The 25,411-nt window shown below is 39.3% G+C and overlaps 1 protein-coding gene across 1 annotated transcript in view; it reads right to left on the bottom strand.

The window, feature by feature from the left end:
• Window positions 1–1,482: 1,482 nt before the first annotated feature.
• Window positions 1,483–25,411, bottom strand: part of OAS2 (2'-5'-oligoadenylate synthetase 2) — a 39,770-nt gene continuing 15,841 nt past the window's right edge. Inside the window, exons 7-11 of the mRNA XM_020978100.2 lie at window positions 22,779–23,094; window positions 20,793–20,974; window positions 7,625–7,863; window positions 4,623–4,776; window positions 1,483–3,357 (exon numbers count right to left, since the gene is read on the bottom strand). Coding sequence (XP_020833759.1) covers window positions 3,265–3,357; window positions 4,623–4,776; window positions 7,625–7,863; window positions 20,793–20,974; window positions 22,779–23,094 — 984 coding nt within the window. The 3' untranslated portion in view covers window positions 1,483–3,264. The remainder of the gene's footprint in view (window positions 3,358–4,622; window positions 4,777–7,624; window positions 7,864–20,792; window positions 20,975–22,778; window positions 23,095–25,411) is intronic.

Raw genomic sequence — 25,411 nt, 5'->3', positions numbered from 1 at the left:
GCACATAGTCATTCAAATAATGTAAAGGGGAAAAGCAATAAAAAAGAAATTGAACGCTATGAACATAATGCAAAGATGAGATTTGGCCCCAGGGAAAAATTGGGAACATCTACCTCTCTCCCTTCTTTGCGTGTGGGGAGGTCTAGGGGTGTGGAAGATTTCATATGTTGTCTGACAAAGCTGATGTGTCCCTTGTTTTACTTTCGTTTTTGGTTTTGTTTTCTCTTTAGGCAATTAGGGTTAAGTGACTTACCCAGGGTCACACAGCTAGTAAGTGTCAAGTGTTTGGTCTGAGGCTGGATTTGAACTCAGGTCCTCCTGACTCCAGGGCCATTGCTCTATCCACTGTGCCAGCTAGCTGCCCCTATTCCTTGATTTTGCTGACAGGATTTTTCCTTCTTCAAAAATCTTTGTTACATATCTTGTGTAGGGAACAAGGGAGAGAAATACTTGGAAATGAAGGTGATGTGAAACCATAAGGTTTTTCTTTAGACCTCACCTGTGATTTCATAAGTATAGGGAATCCTGGTGAGGAAACTCCTTTTTCAATGCATATCAACTCCTGCTCTGCAACTTAAGCCTTAGAAATTGCTTGAAGGGCCCTGAGACATGAAATGACTTGCCCAGGGCCACAAAGGCAGCATGTGTCAGAGGCGAGACTTCAACCCAGATCTTCCTACCTGAGAGGCTAGCGCTCTATCCGCTACTGCACACAGCTTCTTGTTTACTGATTTTTTTTAAAAGTCTATAAATATGAGGTCTTTAAAAAATCTTAAAAATTTCCCCCTCCCCTTTCCACTTGTTTGTTGTCTTCCTTTGATTTTCATACTTGAATAGTCATGGGATGACTTTGTTGGTTGAGTTTCTTGTCAAATTATTTAAACTGGTTCAGCCCTCCATTGTTTCTCTCTGATTTGTGTAATGATATTTTTTCATAATTCTCCATCATCTTTCTTTGCAAGATTTTGCAAATGCATTTGTATTCTAACCTGGTATTGTCAGTGGCCATCATCTCTTTGATTGGCAAGTAAGTCAGATGTTTACTGACCAGCATCCTCCATGTACTGTATGACCCATTGACACCAGCCTCCTGGCTGTTCCTCAAAAAAGACCCTCCATCTCCTGACTGTGCATTTTCTCTGGCTGTCCCCCAGGCCTGGAATTCTCTCCCTCCTTATCTCTGCCTCCTGGCTCTCCTGGCTTCCTTCAATTCTCAGGTAAAGTCCCATGTTCTTTGTATCCTTAGCACTTAGCACACAGTGCCTAGCACTTAGTAGGCACTTAAATGCTTACTGACTTGACCAAGGCACTCTCTGGGCTCTTTTGGATCTGACTGTTATAGCAATTGATTAACACTGGCTAAGCTTCAGGATAAATTGATTAAATTCAGGGTTGATGTCATTTCTATTACATGTTATCTATTTTTCTTTTTCAGTAATTTCCTTAAGTCAGGACTGAATTGCTTCAGTTATGAGCCATATCTTTTTCTTATCATTATTCTTTTATTATTCAGTTTTATAATTCAACATCGAAAAAATTTACCTTGATGAATTGTTCCGAACAAATTCAAACATTCTGAATTATGGAGGTTAAAATCTTTGGAGGCACCACTCCTGCTTACATAGTTTTAATTTTTTTTTGACAACATGGCAGCAGCGGCAGCAGCATCACAGAAGCTGCATCAGATCTTCTCAGAATACAGTGGGGTAGATTAGCCAGAGTTCCAGAAAAATAAAGTCAGGGACAGGGCAAACTTTAGGAAGGAAAATGAGAGCAGAGAGCCCTCAGGAGGCTTCAGTCTAGTAAACGAAGCAAGAATTTCCTTAATACCACTAAGTAGACTTGCTATTTTTTTTCTTCTGTTGTGTTTTGTTTCCTCTTTCTGTTGGTTCCTCCTATTGGTTCTAATTCTTACTAACAACATCACTAATGTGAAAATACGCTTAATAGGAATGTATATGTATAGCCTATATCAGATTGCACACCGTCTTGGGGAGAGAAGTGGGGATGGAGGGGGAGAAAAATTTAAAACTCAAAAGTTTATGGAAGTGATTGTTGACAATTCAAAATAGATTAATTTTTAAAAATACCACTAAGTAGGAGATTTTTCTCATGGCATGAGAAGTGCAAAGTCCAGAGGAAAAGGAGAATGGGCTTTGTGGAGGAGAGGACAGAGCAGAGAGTTTAGAGTCAGAGGACCTGAGTTTGAATGCTGCCTAAGCAATCGGAACCTGCTTTGGGTTTTGTATATGATTCGATGAACCTCTTAAGCTCTTTGGAACCCAGTTTCCTATTTTTAAAAGGAAGGGATTCAACTGTATGGTCTTTAAGGGACTTCCCCCCCTCTAGTTCTTACAAGCCTATGATTGCTTTGGGGTGGTGGTTGCTGGAGAGGAGAATCAGGAAAAGACTTCAGTAGGCAGAGGATGTTGGAATTGGGTCTTGGAGTCTGTGTTCCCACAGGTGAAGATAGAGGATCATAGGATCCTATATTTAATGCTGGATGGGACCTCAGAAGCCCCCTAATGCAACCCCTTAATTTTGTAGAACCAGCAACTTGCCCAAGGTCACAGAGGCAGCAAACATCAGAGACAGAATTTGAACCTGGGCTATCGAACCACTAAGTCAGCTCCTTGCTCTGTGCCATGGGAAGAGTATTTCCCCCCCTCCCCCCCAGCAAACAAAACAGCAGGAGCAAAGGCAAAAAGAGCTTAGAGGCCACCATGGAGAGATGATATACTTAGGGAGGGCTTTGAGTATAGAGAGTAAAGACCAGAAGAATGAAGGACAGAGTCTTGAGGGAGATCCTCACCAGTATGAGGAAGAAGATCTGGGAAGAAGGACAGATGAGGCAGCGAGTTGGCATCGTGAATAGAGCACCAGCTGTCAGGAGGACCTGAGTTCAAATCCGGCTTCAGACACTTGACACTTACTAGCTGTGTGACCCTGGGTAAGTCACTTAACCCCATTGTGTAGCAAAAAAAAAAAAGACAGAGTCTTGACAGAGATCCTCGACCAGTATGAAGAAGAGGATCTGTAAAGGTGATATGACTAATGAGAGAAATAAGTGGAGAATAAGGAAAGTCACAAAAGCAATGGAAGGAGAGTTTTGAGAAGTAGATTATCAAACACTGTCCCAAACTATGTAGTGAGAATGAGGACTGACATTGAGCCCATTTGATTTGATCTAATATTTGATATTTTTTTGAAAGGTAAGTGGTGGGGGACAGGAGCTAGGTTGTATCTTTGAGGTACCTTCAGCTTTTAGGTATGAAGGATGTTCCAGTAGTAATTGCTGAATGTTAGGTTGACAATAGGAGAAAGCCCAAGACCATTGCTTCCTGGAGTCTGGACTGTCTGAAAAGAAGCAGATCATTGTCTTAGAATTAGGATCCTAGATTTGGAGCTGAAAGGGTCCTCAGATGTCATCTACCCACTCTCACCCCCTCATTTTACAAATGAGAAAATTGAAGTCTTCACACTTGCCAAAGGTTAAACCAACCAGGTTTCAAATAGAGGTCCTCTTGAATACAGATTGAAGACATTTTCCATGTTACAATATGGCAAAGTTTGTTTCAGGTAAACACCGTATTTATAAGGAGTAAAGATTTCCCAAGACTACCAGAAAATGGAGGTGGTTTTGTTGCATCAGAGAAGGTCTTTTTGGCTTACGGATGTTTATAGGGTCTCATCTGAGTAACTAGTTAAATAAACAAGTCTTCCTTGAGAGGGATGGAAGTTATGCTCTAAAAAAGGAATAGTTTTGAGGAGATAAAATACTAAAGTTCGGGGAGTTCCTGAAGGTCAGATTTTATAGAAGTTAATTCTATTCGATAAATAAGCACCTGTTATCTGCCAGGCACTGTGCTAAGCACTGGGGATACAAAAAAAGAGGCAAAAGACAGATCCTGCTCTGAAGGAGCTTACAATCTACTAGGGGAGACAACATGCAAACAAAATGTATACAAAGTGAGTTATATCCAGAATAAATAGGAAATCATTAATAGAGGGAAGGCATTGGAATTAAGAGGGGCTGGGAAAGGCTTCCTGTAGGAGGTTTAATTGGGACTTAGAGGAAGCCAAGTTACTCATTAAGTGGAGATAAGGAGTAAAAGCATTCCAGGCAGGTGAGGGGCAGCCAGAGAGAATGCTGGAGGTGAGAGATGGAGTGTCTTGTTCATGGAACATCTAGGAGGCTAATGTCACTGGATGGATGAGTATGTGTTGGGGAGGAAGGTGTAGGAATACTGGAAAGGTAAGAGGGGGCCAGGTGATGAAGGGCTTTGAATGACAAACATGATAAACCATGACAAACCAGACACCTCTGGTCAAAGACAGGTGTGGTATGGTGGAAAGAGCCCTAGATATGGAGTCAGGAGAGGCATGGGTTCTAATCCTGCCTTTGACACATATTTGCTCTGTGGCCATAAGCAAGTTATTCTGTGACTCTTGGCCTCTTTTCAATCTGTAAAAGTGAAGATAATAATAATACCATCAGTCCTTGCCTGCTTGGGTTGTGTGACTGGGTATATAAGGAGCACTGCAAACCTAGAGGTGTTATCTCAATGTGTGCTGTCACTAGGATTACTAGGGCACTATCCCAGCACTGCAGAAGCTCTCACCAACACTGGCCAGGGCTCTACAGCATCATAGATCCCTGTCTTGAAGCACAGAGAAGATGACCAGATTTCAGCTTCATGGGCCAAGAGGTGCCAGCACCAATGGTTTCCTCCACCAACGTCTGCTGTGGGGTCAGCTGGATCCAGGATCACAGGCCTAAATAACCGATAAGTTAGTCGATTAGCAATCATTTGTCAAGCACCTACTATCTGTCATGGACTATGCTATGTCTTACATACTTATTCAAAAACAGAATGGAAACAATCCTTGCCCTCCAGCAGCTTATAATCAATTGGGGGAGACAATATTTACATATACAGGTCGTACAAAAGATCTACGAATTAAATATAAGGAAACTTTGGGGAGTAGGTACATGCAGCTAGGAGAGAGGGTTGCCTAGGAAAGGCCTTATGTGGAAGTTGACATTTGATCTGAATCTTGAAGGAAACTTGGGATTCTGAGAGGTGGAGGTAAGAAGCGATGACATTCCAGGCATGGGGAACTGTCAGGGTAAAGTCACAGAGGTGGGAGGTGGTGAGATATATACAAAGAACAGTAAAATGAAGGCTAGTTTTTTGTTTTGTTTTTTAGGCAATTGGGGTTAAGTGACTTGCCCAAGGTCACACAGCTAGTAAGTGTTAAATGTTTTGGTCTGAGGCTGGATTTGAACTCAGGTGCTCCTGACTTTAGGGCTGGTACTCTATCTACTGCACCACCTAGCTGCCCCTGAAGGCTAGTTTTGATGAACTATAGAGTGCATGAAGGGGAGAAATGTATAGTAAGGCTAGAAATAAAGGTTCAAGTTTGGTTGTAAAAGACTTTCAATGCCTAACAATGAAGTTTATATTTAATCCTAAAGCTAATAGGGGACCATTAGAATTTATTGAGTAGAGAAATGACATAGTGAGATGTTGCTTTTAAAAAAAAAACGATTGTGTGAAGGCAACAGCATGAAGAATTGGGATAGGAAGAGAATTGAGTCAGGAAGGCCAATTAGGAAGTGGCAGTGGTCCAATGGGAAAGATCAGCAAAGTAGAGGATCAAACAATGAATCATTAATTAAGTTCCACTGTGCTGGATGTTGAGGATGCAAATAAAATCAGTGAAATGATCCCTACTCACAGACAGCTTAGATTACAATGAGGACACACATAAGTACAGCCAGAATAGACATAAAGACAAATCATTCTTCTCCAGGCTACACTCCAGACTTTCTCTACCATCCCAAAGCTCTGCTCCAGTCCAGGAATTCACACTTGGAAAAGTATGCACCTTCTCTCTCTCTCTCTCTGTCTCTCTGTCTCTCTCTCTCTCTCTCTCTCTCTCTCTCTCTCTCTCTCTCTCTCTCTCTCTCCATCTCCCTCTCTCCCTTTCTCTCTGTCTCTCTATATCTTTGTCTCTGTCTCTCTCTCTCCTTCTCCTCCCTCCTTCTCTCTTTCCCTATCATTTCCTTTTCTCTGTCTGTCTCTCTTTCCTTCCTCTCTCTATCTCTGTCTCCCCCACACCCTTTCCCTTTCTTTCAGGATGGAGATTGTCTTTCTACTTGTATTTGTATTCTCAATGTGTTCCATAGTAAGCCCTTATTAAATGCTTCTCAGTGACTGAAATGCAAATCAATCCAAAGTAGTTCAATATAAGATGGTTTGAGAGGGAGGGAGCCAGTAGCTGGAGGGATCATGAAAGACTTCCAGTGGAAGGTGGTACTCAAGTTATATATTCAAGGAAGAAAGGGATTTTTTGAGGTGGACATTAGGAGAGAGTGCACTTCACATACAGAGAACAGTCAGTGCAAAGGCCAAGATGGGAGACTGGAGTGTTGTGTGCCAGAAATGGAGAGACCAGTTTGGCTGGATATCCAAATGTGAGAGAGGGAAGAATGTTCAACAAGACTGGAAAGATAGTTTGGGACCACTTTGTGAAGGTCTTTAAAAGCTAAACAGAGGAATTTCTATTTGATACCAGGGGCAACAGAAAGCCACTGAAGTTGAGTGAGTTGGAGAGTGACATAGTCCAATCTGGACTCAAGAAAAGTCACTCCCACAGCAGTATGGAGGATGGACTGGAGTGGATAAAGACTCGCTGTCAGGGATACCAATATGGAGGCATGTGCGATAACCTAGGTGAAAGGCAATGAGGCTAGCTGTATGAGGATACAGGAGGAATTGGATGTGAGAGATGTTGTGCAGAAAGTAACAGCAAGAGATGTGGCAACAGATTGGATGTGTGTGGAGAGGGAGAGGGAGGAGTCCATGATTATACTGAGATTATGACCTTGGTAGACTAGAAGTACAGGGATGCCTTAGACAGAAATAGGGAAGTTGAAAGGGTTTCGATGTAAGACAAGAATCACATATTTCTATGAAAATAATATTAATGAAATAAAAATTAATAAAGCACTATTAATACATATTAATAAAATGTAGATAAATCAAAATAAACTATCTTAATGCTGCTATGTAACAGTTCAGGACATGGGAGTGGGAAACCATTGGCATTTTTCTTTGTTTCTTCTACTCCCTTTTCTCGTCTTAATTCCTTTCTTGCCCTACTGTTTCCTTTCACTCTGGTAAAGGGAAAGGTAGAACCATGGGCAAAAGAGGTTAATCTGAATGATTTTGTAGCTCTGTGAAAACTCTGAGTCTTAGAAGACAGACCTTTAGCTTTCCTCCTTGTGACCTAAAGTCCCTTAGGCCTCTTCTGATTCTAAACTTTGGGTTATTTCTAGCCTGGAGAGATCAGTGGAGAATATCTAGGGCCCCACTTATCTGTCTAGCTGCTTGCTCATCACCACACTGACATTATTCTGTATAACCCATACGGGATATTCTTGGGTTCTTCCTTCATGAGGTGGCATTGTCTTTTCCTTTTGTGGGCCACTCCTGGCTTTTTTTTTAAATTCCAAACTCACATGGGGTGTCATCACTTCAAAGGGCTTGGGAGTCTGAGTCACTGACAATGGGTTTACGGGTCAGGGAAGAGGAATGTGCTTGTTTGCAATGGATACCTGGGTTTCTTGAGCTGTTTCAATAGGAAATTCCTGATGATTTCATTCTGAAAATCATAGTTGACTGTCCAGTAGACGCAGAGCTTTTGGTACTGCATAATTAATTTCAGGACCGTCAGGAAGCCTTCAGCTGTGTCAAAATCTGTCATTCCACTACCTTGCTCCCAGGCATAGACTGTCAGAAGTTCTATGGCATACTTCGGAGGGAGGGACCCTTTCTTCTTCAATTTCCTGTAACACTGAAGGCCAAGAAAGAAAACAGAAACAACATAAGGGAAATAAAACTCATTCAATCCTGTTATTGCCATATAGTAGCCCAAACCATGGCTGGCAGGATGAGGGTACAGAAAGCCAACTGGTGTACTAGACCATAAGACCTGGCACTGGGGGATAGTTGCCTTCTCTCCTGCTTAAGAAGTGTGTGTTCCTTGGTATGTGTCTGCTAACAGGAAGTACAGATGTGTTGCTCCTCTGGGGTAGAACCTGAGGTAGAAGAAGGAAACAAACAGATGGTTGGTCTCTGTTAAGTGCCTATAGTAGCTGAAAATAGGGAATTTTTCTCATGTTGAGTAGGATGGAGAGATCTCTAGGAAAAAAGTGGTGGTATACAGGATGTTCTTTCTTTTATTTTAATTTAAAAGCATTTAATTTCCCCAATTATGTGTAGAGACAATTTTCGACATTCATTTTTGGAAAGATTTTGAGTTCCAAATTTTTTTTCTTTCCCTCCCCCTCCTCAAGACATCAACAAATCTGATATAGGTTATACATGTGCAATCACGTACAACATATTTTGCATTAGTCATGTCGTGAAAGAAGAAACAGAACAAAATGTAAAAGCCATGAAAAGAAGACAAAAAAAGTGAAAATAGCTTGCTTTGGTCTGCATTCAAACTCCATGGTTCTTTCTCTGGATATGGATAGCATTTTCCATCACGAGTCTTTTGGAATTGTCTTGCATCATTGCATTGCTGAGAAGAGCTAAGTCAAGCAAAGCTGATCATCACGTAGTGTTACTGTTACTGTGTTCAATGTTCTCCTGGTTCTGCTCATTTCACTCAGCATCAGTTCATATAGGTCTTTCCAGGTTTTTCTGAAATCTGCCTGCTCATCATTACAGCAAAATAGTATTCCATTACACTCATATACCACATCTTACTCAGCCATTCCCCAGTTGAATAGCAGCTGGACATTCTTTTATTTTTTATTTATTTTTTGGGTTTTTTTATTAATTTATTTTTAGTTTTCAATATTCACTTCCACGAGCTTTTGAGATTTAAATTTTCTCCCCCTCCCTCCCTGCCTCCTTCCCCAAGATGGCATGCAATCTGACATAGGCTCTAGATATACATTCCTATTAAACATATTTTCACATTAGTCATGTTGTAAAGAAGCATTAGAACCAATAGGAGGAACCACAATGAATGTTCTTTCTAACAAAAACATTTGAGAATCAGATGAGAACACATGCTAATCTCTGAAGGGAAACTAACAGTAAGATGGGCTGACTCCCATATTTCTCCCTAACCTTCTTTTAGATAAGCCTCCACATTAACTAAATGTGTGTAATTATCAAGAGATATCTATTTGAAGCTATATTTATATAGAGAGCACTGGAATGCTCTCCCTTTCAGAAACCCTGGCTTCTTTTAAGACCCAGCTCAAATGCTAGTTTTACAGGAAGAGTGCAAGCAGAATAAAATAAACTTAGACTACTAAACCAGATCAGAATCAGATTAGGGAGCACCTTCAGTAGCAAGAGAAGAAATTTGTGTTTTATAATCATGTCAGAAATGTGGAGCTATAGTAGGGTTTTGATTAGGGGAATGCCATGGTCATAATCATAAATCAGTGAAATTATTCTGGCAGGTCAAGAGGGACAGATTGGAGAGGAGAAAGGAGTCAGAGAGACCAATTAGAAGGCTATTACAATAGTCCAGGCAAGAGGTGATGAAAGTTTCTGAATGAGCATAGTGGCTGTGTGAATAGAAAGAAGGGAATAGATTGGAGAAATTTCATGGAAATGTTTGAGGGAGAGGGAAGAGTCAAAGGTGATTGATTCTGAGCTGTGAAGTCTGGGTGTTTGGGAAGATAATGGGGTCAACAGAAACAGAGATGTTGAGGTGGTGATGGGGGAGGTGATAAATTCATATGGGATATTTAGTTTGAGGTTCTAATGAAGCACCTAGTCGATTGATGTTTAGATAAGAGTCATTTGCAGAGAAGTGATCATTGAACCCGTAGATTGAAGGAGGAAAGGAGAGGGTGTAGGACAGAGCAATGCAACATCACGACATTTAGGGGACAGGAGGGGGATGGTGAAAGATCAAAGGAGATTAAGAAGGCTCGATTGGGCAGATTGGAGGAAAATCAGAAGAGAACGGTATCATAGAGGCTCATGCAAGGAAAAGTATATAAGAGGAGTGAATTGCCAGTGGTGTAGAAAATTGGAAAATATCAAGGGTGGATGAGGGCCAAGAAAAGGATGGTGGTTTTGACAATAAAAAGTCACTGGTGACCTTTAAGAGCACTTTCAGTAGAATAATGATATTAGAAGTCTTATTCCAATGGATTGAGGAGTGATTAAGCAAATATAAATTACTTTTCCCAGGAATTTAGCAGTGAAATGGCTAGAGAGGGATAAAGAATTGTAGACTGATGGGATGGCAAGGTAAAGCAGGGCATGGAAATGTTTGTACACATTAGACATGAGCTTATAATTCTGGGTGACTTTAATGCTAGAGTAGAATCAGAGTATTGGACATGGCAGGGAGTCCTTGGGAGGAATGGAGCTGGAAAGAGCAACAGTACAGCAATGGCCACTTACTACTGAAGACTTGTACATCTCATTATCTTCTCATCATCAACACTGTCTTCCATTTACCCAAATGCCATAAAACTTCATGGATGAGCCCTCGCAGCAAACATTGGCATTTTACAGATAGGATGTGAGAATGACAAAGGCAACACGTGGTGCAGAGTGCTGGACTGACCATAGACTTATCCTCTCCAAGCTAAATATTCAAACTCAACAAAAGTGGTGGCCCAAAGGCAAAAAGACTACCAGAAAAATTAATGTCAACAGATTAGAGTACTTCTCTGAGTAGGAACAATTCGCCGCTAACTTGGAGGGAAAGTTGAGCCAACACACAGCTGGCAACAGGGGAGCAGAAAAGGAGTGGGCAGATTTCAGAGATTTAGTGTACAGCACTGCATTTGTTCATTTGGGTCAGAACACTTGCAAACATCAAGACTGGTTTGATGAAAATGATGGGGAAATTCAGAAGCTGCTAAATGAAAAAATGAGAACTCAACAGGATTTACCAGCAGAACAGTTCATCCATCTCTAAGAAGGCAGCATTTAATTCCATCAAAAGTAAAGTGCAAGTGAAGCCTAGAGAAATGCAGGATTCTTGGCTCAGTAGAAAGGTAGATGGAATTTAGTTTTATGCTGATAGTGACAATCCAAAGTGGTTTATGATGCCCTGAAGGGTATTTATGGGCCAAAGATCTATGGTGCATCTCAACTACTCAGTACTGATGGAGGCACATTGATTGTTGGTAAGGACATGATCCTAGAGAGATGGGCTGAACAATTCCATAGTGTTCTGAACAGATTATCATCAATCAATGCTGAAGTCATTGAGTGTTTACCATAGGTTGAAGTCAGTCCTTCCCTAGCTGAAGTTCCAACTGAAGAAGAGGTTCTGAATGCCATTAGTCTCCTTTCATGTGGCAAAGCACCTGGTGCTGATTCTATTCCAGCTGAGATTTACAAGGTCGGGGGGTCCATTGCTCATACAAAAGCTGACTGAAATTTTCTGGGTTATATGGCAAGAGGATGTTATCCCTCAGGAGTTCAAGGATGTCTCCATTGTCCATCTCTATATAGGTAAAGGAAATAGATTATCGTGTGACAATCACAGGGGTGTCTCTCTCTTAGTCATTACTGGTAAGATTCTTGCCAGAGTCCTTCTTAATAGGCTTATCCTTCACCTGGAAGATAGTCATCTACCTGAGAGTCCGTATGGCTTCAGAAAGGGCTGAGAAATGGTCAATACGGTGTTTGATGCCTGACAAGTCCAGCAGAATTTGTACACATTTGTAGATCTGAACCAAGGCCTCTGATACTGTCAGTCATCAGTGCTTGTGGAAAATTATGTCAAAATTTGGTTGCCAAGAGAGGTTCATCAGTATCGTACATCAGTTTCATGATGGCATGCTTGCCCAGGTTCTGGATAATGGACAATGCTCTTGTGCTTTCTCAGGTACCAATGAGGGGAAACAAGGCTCTGTGCTTGCTTCCATGTTTTTTAGCATGATGTTTTCAGCCATGTTGTCGAATGCCTTCAATGAGGACAAGCATGACATCAAGGTCAGCTATCACACTGATGGAAAATTCTTCAACTTGAAAAGGCTACAAGCCAAGACTAAAATGGAGGGATTTTTGGTGCATGATTTTTTGTTTGCAGATGATTGTGCACTCAATGTAGCCTCTGAAGCTGGATACAACAAAGTATGGATCAATACTCTTTTGCACCATCCGTATGTGGAACCATCAGTTACAGCAAATGGAGATGTTCTGAATATTGTGAATAAGTTCGCTTACCTAGGCAGTGTACTTTCCAGGAAGATATACATTGACAATGAGGTTGACACATGCATTGCCAGAGCTAGCTCAGTGTTTGTGAGGCTCCAAAAGAAAGTATGGGAGAGAAGAGGTATTAGACTGACTATCAAACTGATGGTCTACAGAACTGTTGTGCTGACCTCATTGTTGCATGCCTGTGAAACCTGGACAGTATACCAGCACCATGCCAGGAAGCTGAATCACTTCCATTTGAATTGTCTCAAGAAGATTCTGAAAATCACCTGGGTAGGATAATCACTGATGTCCTTTCTTGAACTAAACTGCCAAGCATTCAAATTCTACTACAGAGATCACAACTCCAATGCGCCGGCCATGTTGTTCAAATGCCAAATGTATGCTTGCCTAAAAAACTATTATGGAAAACTCACAAAGGCAAGCATTCACATGGTGGTCAGAAGAAGTGATACAAGGACACTCTCAAGGTCTCTCTGACCAACTTTGAGATTGATTTTGTGACATGGGAGATGCTGATAAATGACCACCCAGCATGGTGTGCCTTCATCAGAGAAGGTGTTGTGCTCTATGAGCAAAGCAGAATTGAAGTAGCTTAAAAGAAAAACAAGATGTACAAATTTAGAGAATCCACCCCAAGTGATCACCTGGACTATTTGTGCGCAACCTGTGGTAGAGCATTCCGAGCTTGTATTGGTCTCATCGGCCATAGTCAGACACATTGTAACTTGACTCTAATATAGTGATGCCATTTTGGTCCTCTTTTAGAATGAAAGACAACAACCAACCAACACATTAGAGAAGGAAGAGAGAGAGGAAGAAGGAGAAAAGGGAGAAGAGAGAGGAGAAGAAGAGAAATGAGGGAGAGAGAGGCAGAGAAGAGAGGGATGAGAGAGAGAGGAGAGAGAATTCCTGAAGCAAATGGGAGAGGATGGGTTGAAGGGCATAGGTGGAGAGGGTTATCCTTTACAAGGAGAATGGCTATCTCTTCACTTAGGCTTGGAGTAAAGGAAGAGAGAATAGCTGAAAGCAATGAGAAGTGTGGGGCCAGTATGTTGAATAGTGAATGCAAATCTCTGTATTGGATTTTTGTCTCCATTTATTCCTTTGCCTCATGCTATACTCTTCCATTCTATTCCCTATCCTAGGACTTCCCCAGTTTAACCCAAACCCCTTTTTAACTAAAAAAAAAAGATTTTTTATTTTTGGTTCCAAATTGTCTCCTTTCCTCCACTCCCTCTCACACATTAATAAGGCAAGAAATATAGCACCCATTATACATATGAAGTCATGAAAAAATATTTCCATGTCAGCCATATTGTGAAAAAAAAGCCAAGAAAAATTAAGAAGAAAAAATATACTACAATTTGCACTCAGAGTCCTCAGTTCTTTCCCTGGAGGTGGATAGCATTTTTCATCATGAGTCCTTTGGAACTGTCATGGGTCATTGTATTTGATCAGAGTAGCTAAGTTTTTCACAGTTGATTATCGTTACAAAATTGCTGTTACTGTGTACTTTGTTCTCCTGGTTTTGTTCACTTCACTTTGCATCAATTCATATAAGTGTTCCCAAATTTTTCTGAAACCACCCTCTTCCTGATTTCTTATGGCACAATAGAATTCAATCACAATCACATACCATCACTTGTTCAACTATTCCTCAACTGATGGGAATCAATGTCTAATCCTTTGCTACAATAAAAAGAACTGCTATAAACAGTTTGTACGTTAACACCCTTTCCATTTTCTTTTGATCTCTTTAGACCTATTAGCAATATTGCTGGATGAAAGAGTATGCACAGTTTTATAGCAATCTCGGCATAGTTTCGAAATATAGAATGGTCTGACTAGTTCACAACTCCACCAACAGTGCATTGATGTACTTGTTTTCCCCCATCCACTCCAGCATTTGTCATTTTCCTTTTTTTAGTCAGTCTGATGGAAGTGAGGTGATAGCTCATAGTTGTTTCAATGTATGTTTGTCTGATTATTAGTGTTTTAGAGCATTTTTTACATCATTATTGATAGCTTTGATTTCTTCATCTAAAAATTGCCTGTTCATGTCCTTTGACCATTTATCAACTGGGAAATGGTGCTCATTTTAAAAAAAAAATAATAAATTTGGATCAGTTCTCTATATATTTGAAAAATGAGACCTTTATCAGAGAAACTCACTGCAAACCTCCCTCTCTCCCATTTCTTTCTTTCCTACTAATTTTGGCTGCATTAATTTTGTTTGTGCAAAACTTAATTTTATGTAACCAAAATTGTCCATTTTACCTCCTGTGAAACTCTGTATCTCTTGTTTGGTCATGAATTCTTCCTTTATCCATAGATCTCACAGGTGATTTCTTCCATGCTCCTTAATTTGCTTATGTCACCCTTTATGTCTAAATCGTGTACCCATTTTGAGCTTATCTTGGTATAGAATGTGAGATGTTGGTCTATACCTAGTTTCTGCCAGGCTACATTCTAGTTTTCCAAGCAGTTTTTGTCATATATTGAGTTCTTGCCCCAGTGGCTGAGATTTATCAAACAATAGGTTACATTGCTCATTTACTTTTGTATCTTGTATACCTAATCTGTTCCATTGATCTATCACTCTATTTTCCCATATCAAATTGTTGTGCTGTTTACCTCTCTGTAATATAGTTTGTCTCTGTAATATAGTTTGAGAGTGGGTATTGCTAGGCCCCCTTCCTATTTTTTTTCATTGATTCCCTTGATATTGTTGACCTTTTGCTCCTCCAGATGAATTTGGTTATTATTTTTTCTAGTTCTATAAAGCAATTGTTTGGTAGCTTGATCTGTATGCCACTGAATAAGTATGTTAATTTAGGTAGCATTATAATTTTTACTATATTGACTTGGCCTACCATGAGCAATTAATATTTCTCTAATTGCTTAAATCTGTCTTTATTTCTGTGAAGAGTGTTTTGTAATTGTGTTCACACAGTTTCTGTGTGTATCTTGGCAGTAGATTCCCAAGTATTTAATATTGTCTGTAGTTATCTTCAGTGGAATTTCTTTTTCTAACTCATCTTGCTGGATTTTTTTGGTTATATACAGAAATGCTGATGATTTGTATGGGTTTATCATATTCTGCAACTTTGATAATGTTGTTAAGGGTTTAAACTAATTTTTCAGTTGTTCTCTAAGTATACTATCATATCATCTGCAAAAAGTGAATTTTGTTTCCTCATTGGCTATGCTTATTCCTTCAAATTCTTTTCTTGTCTCATTACTATGACTAGCATTTTTAGTACAATGCTGAATAACAATGGTGACAATAGGCATCATTGCTTCATCCCTGATCTTATTGGAAAGGCTTCTAGTTTATCCTAGATAATGCTTGTTCTTAGTTGGTTTTAGACAGATATTATTTATAATTTTAATAAAAGTTCCATGTATTTCTATGCTTTCTAGTGTTTTTTAACAGGAATTAGTGTTGTGTTTTGTCAAAAGCTTGTTCTACATTAATTGCTTTGATCATATCATATCATATATCATATTTGTTGTTTTTGTTAATATGGTCAATTGTGCTTATATTTCTGTAAATATTCACCCATTTAATTTAGATTTTCAGTTTTATTGGTGTCAAGTTGGGCAAAATAGCCCCTAATAATTGCTTTAATTTCATCTTCATTGGCTGTGCATTCACCCTTTTCATTTTTGATACTGGTAATCTGGCTTCTTTCTTTTTATAAATCAAATTAGCCAATGATTTATCTACCTTGTTTCTCTCCCAATAAAATCAGTTCCTAGTTTTACTTATTAGTTTAGTGATTTCTTTAACTTTCAATTTTATAATTCTCTTTTGATTTTTAGGATTTATATTTTAGTGTTTAAATGAGAATTTTATTTTTTTCTGGTTGTTTTTTAGTTGCATCCCAATTCATTGGTCTGCTCTCCTTTTTATTGATGTGCATATTTTGAGATATAAAATTTCCTCAGTATTGTTTTGGCTGAATCCCACAAATTTCAGTATGCAGTTTCATTATTGTCATTATCTTTAATGAAATTATTGATTGCTTCTATATTTGTTCTTTGACCCACTTATTCTTTAGAATTAGATTACATAGTTTCCTATTAATTTTTATTCTATGCTTTAAAGACCTTTTACTGAATATAATCTTTATTGCATTATGGTCTGAAAAGGATGAATTTAATATTTCTGCTTTTCTGCATTTGTTTTTGAAGTTTTTATGCTCTAATTCATGGTTAGTTTTGTGAAGGTTCTATGCATAGCTGTGAAATAGGTATGCTCTTTTCTATTCCCATTCAATATTTTCCAGAGGTCTGTCATAACTAACTTTTCTAAAATTCTATTCATGTCCTTAACATCTTTCATGTTTATTTCATGGTTAGATTTATCTAGGTCTGATAGGGGGTAAACTGAGTTCCCTGCTAGTATAGATTTACTATCTATTTCCTCCTGTAACCCATTTAACTTTTCCTTCAAGTATTTGGCTGTTAGATCCAAGAGGACTTTGTACACAATAACAGCCACGTTATGCAATGACTAAGATTGTTAAACTGAACCCTTCTCAGCATTACAAGGATCTAAGACATCTCCAGAGGACTTGGGATTGAAAATGCTGTCCACATCCAAAGAAAGAACTATGGAAGTCAAATCACTATCACTTATTTTTACCTCCTGTTGAGTTTTGTTTCATCTTTCTAATGGTTCCTTCTATTGGTTTTAATTTGTACTTACAACTTCACTGATGTGAAAATATGTTTAATGGGTATGTAAATGTAAAGCCTATATCAGATTGTGCGCCATCTTGGGGAGGGTGAGGGGGGGGAGGAGGAAAAGGGAGAAAAAATTTCAACTCAAAAGCATATGGAAAAAATAAAAAAAGAGAAAGGAAAAGAAAAGAAAAAGAAAAAAAGAATTTGGCTGTTATACCATTTGCTGCATATATCATCAGTATTGATATTCATTCTTTATATATGATACATTTTTTAAAAAAAAGCAAAATGAAGTTTCCTTGATTATCCCTTTTAATTAGGTTAATTTTTGCTTTTGTTTTGTCTGAGATCATCATTGTTACACCTGCCTTTTTTAGGGGGACAATTGGGGTTAAGTGGCTTGCCCAGGGTCACATAGCTAGTAAGCTGATTTGAGTTCAGGTTCCTCTGACTCCAGGGCTGGTGTTTACACCTGCCTTTTTTTAAAAAAGCATAATAGATTCTTCTTTAATCACTTATTTCCATTTTATGAATGAGCTCATTCCATTTACATTCACAGTTATGATTGCTATGCATTTCCCTCAGTCCTAGTCTCTCCATATTTATCCTCCTCTTTTTACCCTGTCCCCTCCTGAAAAGTCTGTTTTGCTTCTGGCCATCACCTCCTTTTATGTACCTTCCTCTTATCATTCCACCCCCTCCTCTTTCTCTTAGCCCCCTTCCTTCCTACTTCCTTTCTGTGTGTATATATATATTTTCCCTCCTTGAACCAATCTGTTGCCTGATCCTTCTCCCCCACTTCACATTCCCCTCTGTTGTAAAAACTCTTCCCTGCACCTCTATTTTATGTAAGATGATTTCCTCTATCTTTCTCCTCTCCCTCTTCTCTCAGTGTATCTCTCTTTTTCATCCTTTCATTCTTCTTTTGAGTTCATGCTGACATAATAGCCTCACACCGATGTTCTCTAAGTTGACTCCTAACTCCCTAATAATGATACAGTTCTCAGAGGTTACATGCATCATTTTCCCCTTATGATTTCTCACTTATGCTTACCTTTTTATGCTTCTCTTGAGTCTTGTGTTTGAATGTCAAATTATCTATTCAGTTCTGATCTTTTCATCAGGAATGCTTGAAAGCTCCATATTTCATTAAATTTCAGTTTTGCTAGGTAGCTTATTCTTACTTGTAATCCTATCTCTTTTGCCTTCCAGAAAATCATCTTCCAAACCTTCCACCCCTTTATAGTGGAAACTGCTAAATCTGTCAAATTCTGACTGTGACTTTACGATATTTGAATGAATTCTTTCTGGTTATTTTCAGTATTTTCTCCTTGACCTGACAGTTCTGGATTTTGGCTATAATATTGCTGGAAATTTTCATTTTGGGATTTCTTTCAGTAGGTGATCATTAGATTCTTTCAATTTCTGTTTTGCTATCTGGTTCTAAGATCTCTAGTCAGTTTTCTTTCAAAATTTCTTGAAATATGATATTTGACTCCTTTTTTTTGTAATGGTTTTCAGGTAGTCCAATAATCCATAAAGTATCTCTCCTCAATCTATATTCCAGGTCAGTTGTTTTTTTTTTCCTGTGACATATTTCAAATTTTCTTCTCTCTCTTTTTTTCTCTAGTATTTTGATTTGTTTTATTGTTTCTTGATGTCTCATGAGGCCATTATCTTTCCAGTTGACTAGTTTTAATTTTTAAGGAGGCATTTTCTTCAGTATTTTTGTGCCTCTATTAATTACCACACTTCTATTATCTCTATATTTACTCTATATTTTTGTGCCTCTATTACCAATTCTCTTGTCATAATTTTCTTGAGGTGCTTTCATTTTTCCTGTTTTCCTCTATACTTCTTATTTGATTTTTAATTAAAAAAAATTTTTTTTTTGCTTTTTAAAAAATCTTTTCTTTAGCTATTCTAGGAATTCTTGTTGGGCTTATGTTCAATCTGTATTTTTCCTTGAGGCTTTGCTTATAGATGTTTTCAATTTATTGTCTTCTTCTGAGTTTGTGTCTTGAGCTTCTTTGTCACCATTGTAGTTTTTTTATGGTCAGATTCATTGTTTGCTCATTTTTTCAGTCTGTTTCTTAACTTTGAACTTTAAGTTAGAGTTGGGCTCTGCTCACCTCTGAGGGGAGTGACTGGCCAGAATTTCTGTCTTTTTTGTCCTGCTGCTTTCACAGCTTGATCTGGGGGCCTGTAAATTTTTGGTTCTTCAAATGTAGTGTGATCCAGGGAGAGGTCTCATCACTGTTATCCTGATCTGCCTTCTGGTCATGTGGGTAGAGCCTTTGCTCCCTCATGACTGTAACTGCTACTCTCTACCCTAGAACTGAGACATGGAAGTGGGTAAAAGTTGACAGAGATGCTAGATTGTACCTGCTCCTGCTCCTACTATTAGCACAGGGGTCCCCTGGAATCTCTTGATGACCAGGTATGTCCCCTTAACATCACTTGGCACTGATGCTGATGCTCCATAGTCTGCAGCCAATGCCACTTCCACCAGGTTGTGTTCCTGGTCAGTCTCCCACCCCAGTGTTTGCAGATGTCTTTTTCTTTTTTTTTGGCAGACTTTCTTTGCTTGTTCTGGGAAAAGTTAACTTCCTGATGTGGCTGTGACTATGTGGACAACTTGAGAACGTTTCTTTTAGGACCCTACACTTATTTTCATAACAAGACTGAACTTGCATTTGTCCTGGCACCTGGCCTTTGGGGTTCAGCCAATGAATAATTATAGAAATGTTTAATGTTAAATGTTCTTCCTTTTGGGAAAACACTCAGGGTTTCACCTCCTTTTCTAGTCTTATTTACAATTGCTATCATTCACACACTCTCCATTCTAGTTAGGTTGACTTATTAATGATCCCCACATGACCCACCTCTCACCTCTCTGTCTTTTTCCAGGACATTGTCCACATTAGGAATGCTATTCCTCCTCAGCTCAACCTTATAGAGCCAATCCTTAGTTTTATTCAAAGAACAGCCCACTGCCTCAAGAGGTGTTTATGGATTCTTTCCAGGGATGATCACTCTCACCCCCTTGAAATGACTTCTTGTTATTTTGTGTTTGCTTAATTGTGTTCATGTTGTACCCCTCCACCCCCATCCTTGCCAGTAGAACCTAATCATCTTGAGGTCTAGGACTGCCTTATTTGTGCTCAAGACCTTCCACATAGTAGGTCCCTGATAAATGCTCATTGAAATCAATTAGGTGGCAGGAAAGTGGTACCACAAACTTTTAGGTGTGACTTACACCATGGGGCTGGTACTAGGGAACCTTTAAAGATGCTTAGGAGTAAAAATATGCAGCAAAGGCACTTGAGCACCCCCAAAGTGGCTGCTTTCTTCTCTCCCTACAGCTCCCCTGAGCTTGTGGCTCAGCACCTTGTGGTACGCTATGATTAGGCAGGTATTTTTGTGCTGAAGTGGAAAGACTGATAGACTTGGACCCAGGATATCTGAGTTTGAATTGACTTCTGATACAAGCTCACCTCCACAATCCTCAATGTCCTTATCTATAAAATGGAGGTCACAATGTTTGCATTATCTGCCCCAACAAATTTGCTGTGAGGAGAGTCCTTTGTAAATTGTAAACACAATCTAGAAATACATCCTAAACAGCAAATTCTGAGTATCATTGGTACCATGATTAATGTGAAAACTAGAAGGGCTATTTAAAGAAATTTACTTGTTTGAAGAGGCAGCTAGGTGGTGCAGTGGATAGAGCACCAGCCCTGAAGTCAGGAGGACCCGAGTTCAAATGCAGTCTCAGACCAAACACTTGGCACTTACTAGCTTTGTGACTGTGGGCAAGTCACTTAACCCCAAATGACTAAAAAGAAAGAAAGAAAGAAAGAAATTCACCTGTTTGTACCAGTGCTTTGTCAGACGGATAAGACTCTTAAGCTTGGTGGGACGAGGTCTGATAAAGTCTTTTTGCAGTTCTGTGAAACAGGTGGAGAATTCACCCCCATTGTTGCTTTCAGATGATTTGATGAGATTGATATAAATTGTAGGGTCTGGTTTTGATTTTGAAACCCGTGGACCTATCATGGAAAAAATTATAATAATAAAATGCACTATATAGCTTTCAAAGTACCTTTGAGTAACATTCTAGTACTACAGACTTTGAATCAGCAGTAGCACAGGAGGCCAAAACCATACATTTGCTCTTAGCTTTAAGATGCTCTGAAAGACAAGAATGTGCACTATGCCTACTAATATTGTAGAATTGCCAAGAATGAGATATAGTGACTTTTCTTCTAAGTTATGAGATAATGTATATAAAAATAATTTGAAAAGTATGAAGTCCATGTAAATATACTTCAGGAAGCATTGATTTCATTAGTGTGGATATTTCCTCCAATGATGGAGAGTGAAATACCTACACAGTTTGGTAGGTGGTTTTAGAGTTGCTGTGGCCGAAAAATTCAACACCCTGCAGCCTATCTGGGCTCAAGCTTCTCTAGGCCTAACTGGGCTAATTTGTGCACCACAGGTGTGTGGCCTTGTTGGAACTATCAGGGCTTACATTCTAGAATTGACTAGGATGACTCTCTAGAATTGAGGGTCATCTCCAAACCGTATTGAAGCTTTAATGGGGTAGCCCTTAATGGAGGACTATGCAAATATAGGTGCTGTTGTTAATAACAACTCCTTATTGCCACGTGTATTGTGTGATCCAATGTCAATGGCCTTCTTTCTGTTCCTTGAATAAGACATTCTATCTCCTAACTGGCTGTCTCCCATGCCTGGAATTCTCTCCCTCATCATCTCTGCCTCTTAGCTTTCATGACTTCTTTCAAGTCTCAAAATCTCATCTTCTCTAAGAAAGCTTTCTCGATCCTGCTTAATACTTGCACCTTCCCTCTTCTGATTATCTCTAATTTATCCTGTATGTATCATGTTTTTACATAGGTATTTGCATATCATCTCCCTCCTTAGATTATGAGCTCCTTAGGAGATAATAGTTAAACCCATGGTACTGATAAAGTTATCAAGAAAGAGAAGAAAGGAAAGTGAAGAGAAGGGAAGAGAAAGAACAGGGGAAAGGGAAAGGGAAAGAGAAAGTGAAAGGGAAGGGAAGGGAAGGGAAGGGAAAGTCATTAATTATTTATTGAGCCCTATGGGTGGCCAATATTCTGTTTTATACTCCTAGTACTTGACTTTAAGAAAGGGTCCCTGCCCTGGAAGAGCTCATAGGACCTTTTTGGTGGAGAACATTGGTAGTCTAGATCTTGCTGGTGGTCATCAGTCTGAGCTCACAGCCTAAGGAGGGAGGGAGGAGGGAGACAACCCTGGTGGGTTGGATGTCTAAAGCTTATGGAATCATTGTGTCATAACCTCAAGGGATCAGGAACACTCTGAGACCATTTTCTAACTTTCTTGGCTCATTCCCTGACCTGGTAAACCTGGAAAACCCAAGCAAGATGTCCCAAGGCATACTGCATCAGAGTCTCCTGAGGGAACTCTGGAAAAACTCCAGAGTCCTCTTGAGCGGACACAGTCGTTAGAGGAAAATTTTATCAAGGGGAAGACAATTAAAAAGAAATTATGGAATTAGCAACCTTTATTCCCAATGATGTATATAAATTCCCAGAGTTTATGACAATCTCAAGTATGACAGTACTATTAGTCAACATGCTTTGTTAAGTACTATCTTGACTCCTTTGTGCTTAAAGGAGAGTGTAGCATTGATAATATTGTGCGCTTGCTCTCTCTCTCTCTCTCTCTCTCTCTCTCTCTCTCTCTCTCTCTCTATCTCTCTCTCTCTCCCTCCTTCCCTCTCCCTCCCTCTCTCTCTCTCTCCTGTCTCTTTCTCCTAGAAGCCAAGGCCAGGGAAAGTCTTACCCAAGGCATCGAAGGCTGGCAGCAAATCAAACTCTTGGCACCGGTTAAGAAGTTTGGATTTCAGGGTAAAGCTGAGCACTCGTGGGTTCTTCCATTTTGTGACCTTAAACTCTATTTCAAACTGCTCTTTCAGTGAACACTCTTCTAGTCGCTTCTGAATTTCCTTGATGATAGTGGACCTGTTGGCAATCTGATCACTGTAGTTTGTGAGGCAGCTGAGAAAGACAACTAAGTCTGCATCAGAGCCTCTTGGACACAGGCTCCAGTCAGCCTCAGAGACGCTCCTCAGGGTTGTGCCTTTGGCGGTGGATCCACCCTAACGGGAAAGAAAAATGGTAGATCATATTTCCTCATGATCCAGAGTTGAAAGACATCCTAACTCTACTTCCTGTGGGACCTCAGGCAAGTCCCTTAATATCTCTGGACCTCATTAAACCATTAAAACCATTAAAAGGTAGGTTCCTTTTAGATCAGAATCCTAAGACTGACCTATGACCTTAGAGGTCCTCCAGTCCAACCCATACCTGCACAAGAATCCCATTCTATAACATATCTGACAAACGGTCCAAATGTGGCCTGACCAGGAAAAATCCTAGTTATGGACACTGTACATCTCTCCATGCAACCTAAGGTCCCATTAGCATCCTTAGCACCCCATGCAATTCTGGGTTGGCTCTCCAGCTACCATTTACATGGCACAATCTACTGCATGAAGAATCTTCCCAACTGGTAGTGTCTTCCTTCTCATACTACCTATTATTTTGTTACTTTGTGTGCATAGATATATGTACATTTATTAACTTTATGTTTATGCTGTATATATTTTTTAACATATACTTGGCTCCCCAATTAGAATATAAGTTCTTTTTGAGGGATTATTTCATTTGTGTCTCTATCTCCCAGAGCCTGGTATAGTTCCAAGCATGTAGTAGGTACATAATAAATACTTGTTGATTGTTTTTTAAAATGCAAATTAAAACAACTATGTGCAGTCACTATGCTAGCCTCTGGGAATACAAATACAAAAAATAAATCCCTATTTTCAAGAAGCTGACATTTTAACAAAAGAGACAAGTTTTTTATATATATATATATATATATATATATATATATATATATATATATATATATATAATGCAAATAATATAAACAGACTAAATGAAAATGAATATAAAAGGACTAAACACAGAAGAGTTTAGTAAGGAAGGCAATAAGAGATAGGGAGGTATTGGGAAAGGCTCTGTGCAGACAGTAGAGCTTGAACTGTACCTTGAAAGAAGAGAGGAAGTCTCTGTGGTAGAGTTAAGAAGGGAGAGCATTGCAGGCATGAGGGATGCCCAATGCAAAGGCACAGAGGTGGGAGATAGCGTCGTCTGTAAAACACAGAATCAAAGACCAGTTTGGATGGATTGCAGAGTATGTGAGTGGACATCATGTACAGTGAAATTGGAAAAAATAGTTTGGGGCTAGGTTATGAAAGGCTTTAAAAGCTAAATAGGAATTTAGGAGTAATAGGGAGCCGATGGAGTTTATTGAGTAGAGAAGTGACATAGTCAGATCTCTGCTTAAGATAAATCACTTTGAAAGCTCTGTGTAAGAGCTCTAAATGAGGGGAGAGACTTGAGATGGGGGGACCAATTAGAAGACCATTGGAATAATCTAGGTGAGAGGAGATTAAAGACCTGAATTATAGTGGTAGCTATGTGAATAGAGACAAAGAATTAAATGTAGGAGATGTTACATAGGTAGAAATGAAAAGATTTGGCAACTGGTTGAATATATGTAGTGAGTGAAAGTGAGGGGTACAGTACAGGATAATGCTGAGGTTATAAACCTGGAAGAAAGAAGAATAGTGGATAGAAAGTTTCGACAGAAATAGGAGAGTTTGAAAGAGGGATGAGCTTAAGGAATAAGGCAAAGTGTTATTTTTTTTTATATGCGTTGAGTTTCATATGTTTCTAGGACATCCAGATTGAAATGTCCAAGAGCAAACTGGTAATTAGACTACAGCTCAGAGGAGAGACTGAGGTTAGATATATAAAGCTGGGTATCCATGTGATTGTGATAATCACACATAGGAACTGATGAGATCAGTGGGAGAGTATAGAGAAGAGTGCCCAAGACCAAGCTTTGGGGAACACTCAAAGTTAGGGGATATGGTATGGAAGATGCACCAGCAGAAAGACTGAGGAGTATTTAGGCATATGAAAGAAGAACCAATAAAGTTACAGAGAAAAGAGCATCCAGGAGAAGGTGGTCCACATTCGAATGCATCAGGTAGCTAAAGCAAGATGAGGCTGAGAAAAGACCACTGTTTTGTCAATTAAGAGGTCACTGGTAACTTTGGCAAGAGCAGTTTTAATTAAGTGATGAGGTCAGAAGTCAGATAAAAAAGAGGAATGAGGGAGAGGAGAGGATGTAGAGGCAGTGTGTATCAAAAAATTTTCAAGGAATTTGGCTGAGAAAGGAGGAGAGGATGTAGGATGATAGCTGCAGAGTATGGGGCTTAGTGGAGGCTTTTTAAGTACAGGGGAGATTTATACATGTTTGAAGGCAGTAGGAAAGAAACCACTTGATAATGAGGTTGAAGATGTGTGTGTGTGTGTGTGTGAGAGAGAGAGAGAGAGAGAGAG

The sequence above is a fragment of the Phascolarctos cinereus genome, unplaced genomic scaffold (genome assembly GCF_003287225.1).
Source record: "Phascolarctos cinereus isolate Bilbo 61053 unplaced genomic scaffold, phaCin_HiC Scaffold_4;HRSCAF=312, whole genome shotgun sequence".
In the NCBI taxonomy this organism is placed as follows: domain Eukaryota; kingdom Metazoa; phylum Chordata; class Mammalia; order Diprotodontia; family Phascolarctidae; genus Phascolarctos; species Phascolarctos cinereus.
The sequence above is the reverse complement of the archived record's forward strand: the minus strand, read 5'-3'. Positions and strand labels throughout refer to the sequence as shown.